This window comes from Numida meleagris, chromosome 1 (assembly GCF_002078875.1).
Source record: "Numida meleagris isolate 19003 breed g44 Domestic line chromosome 1, NumMel1.0, whole genome shotgun sequence".
NCBI classification, from domain to species: domain Eukaryota; kingdom Metazoa; phylum Chordata; class Aves; order Galliformes; family Numididae; genus Numida; species Numida meleagris.
Genome location: NC_034409.1, coordinates 61,031,243 through 61,037,952, shown reverse-complemented (window position 1 = coordinate 61,037,952; position 6,710 = coordinate 61,031,243). Strand labels below are relative to the sequence as shown.

Sequence of the window (6,710 nt, the reverse complement as noted above, 5' to 3'; positions counted from 1 at the left end):
TGCAGGCCTGGCTCTATACCCAAAAGCATGATTTTTTTCTCTTGCTCCAGATATTCACCAGCAGATGCAATAAATATTTTTTAAAACCTTGCCTCATTTACATCCTTGCGCCATCACAGCTGTAACGTGCCTACTGTGAACAATAACCGGGTTGTATACCTCATTTGTGGCCTCCAAACATGGACCTAATGCCTTCAGATAATGACCTGCTGCAGGACGAGGACCTCCTTCCAGTGCTTTCACTGCCGATGCTGTAGCCCTGTGGGGTCCCAGGGCTGGTTTTCATAGTTGCACATGGTTTTCCCATTGCTGCTTGATTGGAGGTCATGGGGTGATGTGTGGCATGGGAGCTGCCCCATGTCCACATTCCCTGCAGACCCCATGGCAGGAAGTTCCCATTCAGCCAAGATTCAGCTCTTACCTCGGCTGGGCTTGTCGTTTCGGCTCATGCTTTTTCCTGTAATTCCATGGCCAACGATGGGCAGTGGCACCACCACGTGCAACTGTGCTGGAGCTAAGAAATCCCTGGCCAGGAGGGTGGCAAGAGACCAGCAGCACCAGTAAGAACTTCTCGCAGGCAGGCAGGGGGAAAGAGCCCCTTTGCACTGGCCATGAAATCAGTCATGTGTAGGTTTTTGTCCGGCCCTGGGGGGTGGGGGAAGGAATGTGGGTTGGGCGAAGTCTAGGATTACACCACGGCTGAATTTTTTCTTTCCACGCTTTAAATCACCAGCACCTTTCGGTCCTGCCTTCACCTCTCCTGCCGGCTAGTGCTCCAACAGTGCCATCCTCCAGGTAACCCATGCCTGCCCCCCATGCCCACCTGTGTCTCGTGTGGATGAGAGGTCACCGCGCGTGTTCTGCTCGTTTAATCATTTTCTAACGCTGCCTGTTCTACTGACGGTTCCTCCGATCCTTCCAAGCAGCTGCTGTCAAACTCCTGCGAGGGCTCCTCACTCCTCTTTGCCTCCTCAAGTGCTTTATAGGGGGCCATGCAGGGCAGGGAGGGAGGGAGAGGGTCAAAGTGCTGCTTTGCCTGTTTTTTTTTTTCCCCTCCCCGGATGGAGGAAGAGTGTCATTTGCTGCCAGTGCTTTTTCCTGCTCTCCTGGTGACAGCGTGAATGGATGGCCAAAATTTCCTGCATTAGTCTGGGGCTTGATGGGCTGCTGAGACCTTGTGGCAAACCTGGTGGAAGAAGGTGTCCTTGGTGGTGAAAGGGTCTTCAGTGATCCCAACTTCAGTACCAGGCTTTGGTGTGAACAACTGCCCTCAGCCTTTGCCCTGCAGGGCTCTGCAGCCAGAAGGGCATCGTGCCCACAAGGAACAGGCTAAAACACCTCCAGCCTCCTAAATTATGGGATCACAGAATGGTTTGCATTGGAAGGGACCTCAAAGCCCACTCAGCTCCAATCCCCTGCCATGGCAGGGCTGCCACCCACCAGATCAGACTGCCCAGGGCCCCATCCAACCTGGCCTTGAATGCCTCCAGGGATGGGGCATACACAGTTTCTTTGGGCAGCCTGTGTCAGGGCATCACTGCCCTCTGAGTGAAAAATTTTGGTGGCTCTAGAGCCAGTGCCAAAGCCTCCTCAGGGAGCAGGCAGAGCCTTGGGGAGGAGAGAACTCGTGTGGCTGTGGCATCTGTAATTTTTCTTTTTCAGCACACAAAGGATAGCATCATCCTCAAAATCAAGTTACTCTTATGTCACATCTAGTAAATCACTATTAACAGCTGCCACCGCTGAAAGCAAAAACTCTTCATTTTGTTGTCTTTCCACATCTAAGAATTTTCTCTGCTTTTTGGCTTTCACTACATGGTCTGTGAAGCCAGACCTTAGTAAATGGCAACAGAGGAGATGAGAAAACTGTATAAAACCTTTCATTAAGTTTCTAATCCTACTCTCACCCCTCTCCAGCTCCAACTCTGTTTCCCAGTCTCTGCTGCTGTGGGAGCTCCTGCAGACAGATGGGCTTCCAGAAGCAGGAGTGTTTTCAGATGGGTCGATTAAAAATGATGAAACTAGTAATGGCTCGCACAGACAAAGCTCATATATGCTCTTGGCACCTTTCCTCTAGCAGGAATCATTATAAGGAACAAGTAAGGGTTCAGCACGTGGTGTTTGTACATCTCTCCCCTCTCTTGCCCTCCATAGCCCAAATTTTGGCCTTATTGTATGGCTTATTTTGAACATAACAAAGGAAAATCCTTCTGAAGGTGGGATGGATTACAGAGTTCCTGGTGCTGTTAGTAATGGCGAAACGGTGGCTGCACAACCCAGCATGGAGAAGGAGAAGGAGGAGGAGGATGAGACTCTGGAGCGAGGGCAGTGGAACAACAAGCTGGAATACGTCCTGTCAGTGGCTGGGGAGATCATCGGCCTGGGAAACGTCTGGCGCTTCCCCTACCTCTGCTACAAGAACGGTGGAGGTGAGTGCAGCCCCAGCCAGCTTCAGGCACTGGTCACCACGTTCCCCCCATGACACCCCTTGAGCCTTGCTCACCACTGGCAGCAGCTGTGCAGAAGTGCCTGAGCCGTAAGACTCAAACCAGGCCTCCATTACAGGGCAATGAAGCATGGATCTGTGTTCTTGAGAGGCAGAAGGAACATGGCTGTTACCTGTACATGGTACATGGATGCTGTTGCGCAGGCTCCCTGCTCAGCAATGACCCCTGGCCACCCTCAGGCTGCACTTGTACAGAGTTTTGTGCCTGCTTTTAGATTAAGGCAGCCTTTTTAGATAGAAAATTTTATTTAAAAAATGAGAGCCCAAAGATATTCTCAAGTTGGATTCAGTGATAGGTGGGGAGGGAGCTGCTCTCTGTTTGGTGATTGGTTGTTAATTGGGTTCTCTGGAAGGGCAGGAGTGAGGGGTGCAACACTTGACGGGGAGCTGGTGGGCACTGGGGAGCCAGGGCTGAAATCCCCTGGCGTTAGCTGGGGGCAGCCGCAAAGGCCTGCTAAACTGCTTTCCTCTCTGGGCACAAAAGAGGATTAGCCACTGTTTAGCTACTTTCATGCTGTGCTTTGCTTGGTGCTTGTTCCTTTTCACCATGTGCTTGGGAATGTTATTCTCTTTCAAAAGGGAGGGCTGTTCTTGCTCCCCTTCCCGTGGGGCTGTGTGAGAGCAGTGCCTGCTCCCCTTGCTGACAGACAGCAGGGCTGGGGGCCTGCCTGGCATCACTGCCCACTGAGCCCTCTGGTGCTGGTGGCAGGGGACAGCTCAGAGAGGGTTTGCCATCAGTGGTCGGATAGCAGAAGGGTTCCTCACCCTGCCTTCCCACAGCCTGAGCCTGAAGCAAGGCCACGAGGCCTGAGCGCAGTGGGCAGCAGAGCTGTTGAGGCAGGCGGGGAGGCCAGGCCAGGCCACAGCCGAGGCCTTCCTCCCTCTGGAGCCCAACCTCACTCTGGCTGCTGTAGGCACCAAGTCCCTCAGAGTGCACTGGGATTAATTTTAAAAGCTGCCAGAGGTTTTGTTCTGTGCTTCTTTGAGAAGCCTGGTCCAGGCACTTGCTTCTCAGGTGCTTAAATAGAACTGAGGACCTTTAAACTCTCACTTTGTCTTTCTTATGTATTTAGTGATACCATATTTAAGTTCAGTACAGGGGCGGGGAAAAAAAAAAAAAGCGTAAACAGACCAAAAAAAAGTTCTTTTAGCTCTTGTTCACTCTTGCTCAGTGGTGGCCAGGCCATCCTGTGTCAGGCAGGTTCAGCTGATTGGGAAATACTGGGGCAGCCTGTCTGGTGTGCACCCCTAGTGCCACAGGGAAGGGACTGGGATGCAGCATCCCACCTATGCCAGGCAGAGGGTCTGTGTTGCAGTGTCCCACCTCATCTTGTTGTGGCCCTGTACCCCATCGGACTGAGCATGAGGTGGGACTTCTGGCTGATCCCCAAACCCCTTCCCTTTCCCCACTCATGCATGCTGGCTAAGCTTCTTAATGAAATCTCTTGAGTTTTGAGTTTGCTTGTGTCTGAGGATTGTTATTCCTTCTGCACTCCCATCAGCCTGACCCAAGAGCCAGTTAGCATGTGTCTGGCAGGGAAGAGGACTATGCAGGGGGAAGGCAGGGCTTGAGTCTCCTCAATGAGTCATCAATGAAGTGGGGGTCTAGAGCAGCTTGTGGGACCATCCTTCAGGCTCTGCAGGGTGAAAGCTGTTACTGCAATTAACGCTAGGCTGGGATAGCCAAACACCTGAAGGGTTTTGTCCTTCTCTGCCTGGTTTCATGGCAGGGCTTGACCAGAAGGGCAGCCCTGGCTACTGGTGCAAGGGATATACATTTCTGTGATATTTTATTTCCCTTTGCATATTCTTTTTGTCAGCAAACCCAAGCTGGGTAAAGGTATTACTCTGCATGTACCCTCAGTGTTTTGGTGTTTTTATCCACAGACAGTCAGAATAATCAGTGTGAAAGAATTTGAAAATTTGTTCAAAAATCATAATGGCTTTATGGCAGGAGATTCTCCTTTATTTATATGCAACTACTGAGAACTCTTTTCTGCACACACACACACACACACACAAAAGACCTAGAGTCTTTCCTTTCTTACCTTCTTTCCCAAATGCTAAGTTTCTAAGGCAATCACATTGCTCTGAGCAATAAAACTTGAGGAAAATCCCTTTTTCCATGCCCTTCCTACCCTTCTCAGCCTACATCCTTCCTACGCTGTCCCCATGTAGTATCGCAGAGGGACTTGCTCTGGGCCAGGCTGGAGATCACAGAATCACAGAATTGCAGGGGTTGGAAGGGACCTCCAGAGATTATCGAGTCCACCCCACTGCCAAAGCAGGTACCCTACAATCGATTGTACAGATAGGCATCCAAATGGGTCTTGAATATCTCCATGGAAGGAGACTCCACAATTTCTCTAAGCAACCTGTTCCAGTGCTCTGTCACCCTTACTGTAAGGTTATTCCCCATGTTTGTACAGAACTTCCTACGTTCAAGTTTTAGGCTATTGCTTTTTGTCCTATCACACCACACAGAAGAGCCTGGCCTCATTAATTTGCCTCCCACCTCCCTTTAGATATTTATAAACATAATGAGATTCCCCCCTCAGTCTTCTTTTCCCCAGGCTGAACAGACCCAAGTTATTCAGCCTTTCCTCATACAGGAGATGCTCCAGGCTCTCCACTGGACTCCTTCTAGGAGATCCCTGTCTTTTTTGAACAGGGGAGCCCAGAACTGGACACAGTAGTCTAATGGTGGCCTTACCAGGTCAAAGTAGAAGGGAGGATAACTTCCCTTGACCTGCTGGCATGTTCTTTTTAATGCACCCCAGGATACCATTGGCCTTCTGGGCCACAAGGGCATACTGCTGGCTCATAGCCAACCTGTTGTCCACCAGAACAGCCAGGTCCTTTCCTGCAGAGCTGCTCTCCAGCAGGTCAGCCCCTAACCTGTACTGATGCATACTGATGAGCTGAACCCAGCCACCTGATGGAGCTGATTTCTCCTGTGTGCTGCTTGAATCTGTCAGGTGCCTTTTTTATCCCTTACCTCATATTCCTCTTCACCTGTGGGATCCCTGTCTTCTTCTTGGAGACGGCACTGGGACAGTACACCAGCCAGGGAGGTGTGACGGCCTGGCGGAGGATCTGCCCCCTCTTTGAAGGTGAGTGGGTTGATACTGGGGGGCCCTGGGGACCTGTGGGGGCTCTGTGCTCATTCTCTGACCACCCTTGCAGACCCCAAACCTTCCCAAAAATTACGCTTTCTCACCAAACAGTTCCTGTTCTTACATTGAATCCTGGATTCCTTCTTCATGTCCAGATCTCTGGCCAGAAGCTTTGCACCCAATAAAAATGTCCACCAAGATCTAATGATAAAAATGCTCCTGGCAGTTATCAGGAACTTATTTAAAATATACCTCTGTCCCTTTAATTCAGTGCTAAGTCATTTTCCTGAATTTGTGGAGGGCTTAAAACCTTCGTGGTGGAAGGTGTCAGCTGTCTTAATAAATCACTAACTGTCAGATCCACTTCTTGCACTATTTCAGTACAATAATCCAGTTTCAAGTCACTTTTTGTGATCTCTCAGGTCCTCAGGTCTTAACAGTTGCTTCTATCCTACATACCAAATCCTTTAGATACTCCTTTGGCACCTTTCAGGGAAGTTGCATGTTGTTAACACAAAAACTTCCCGAACAGTGTAGAAGCAAGAAGGATGAGAAAATGAAAGAAAAACTGAATTTTGGTGGAAGAGGTGTTATTCAGCAGGTGGAGCACTGTCATGCATTTCTGTCCCTTTGGACAGCTTTCCAGCCACAACCTGCCAATCCCCCATTGAGACTCTTGGCCCTTCCTTCTGCCTTGGGGCTGGATGCCGCAGAGTGCTTCAGGTGGACTGCCTCAAGGCCTGGAGGTGCTGGGCAGATTCAGCTCCCCACATGGCTGGCCAGGCAACACCTGACGCCTAGAACCTCAGTTCCCTGTAGGGATGCATTTCAAGTAGATCTGAGGCACTAAAAGCACATTCATCTCACACTGTCTGCCCTCCAAGCCCAGCTGCTGGTGCAGGTTGGGTTAAAGCACCTACATGCATGGTGGGATGTGGGAAGGAGATGACGGTTCGAGTGGCTGACTTGCTGGTGTTGATCCAGTAGCACAGTCAAGATGTGGAGGAGGGATGCAGCACAGCAAGGGTTGTCCAAGGGACAGGCACTGACCCCTTGGTGAAGCCTGGTCTCACCTCTCAACACGTGGT

The 6,710-nt window shown here is 50.5% G+C and overlaps 1 protein-coding gene across 1 annotated transcript in view; it reads left to right on the top strand.

Moving 5' to 3' along the window:
- Window positions 444-6,710, top strand: part of SLC6A13 (solute carrier family 6 member 13) — a 28,129-nt gene continuing 21,862 nt past the window's right edge. The window contains exons 1-3 of the mRNA XM_021389483.1: window positions 444-795; window positions 2,217-2,429; window positions 5,485-5,619. Coding sequence (XP_021245158.1) covers window positions 2,222-2,429; window positions 5,485-5,619 — 343 coding nt within the window. The 5' untranslated portion in view covers window positions 444-795; window positions 2,217-2,221. The remainder of the gene's footprint in view (window positions 796-2,216; window positions 2,430-5,484; window positions 5,620-6,710) is intronic.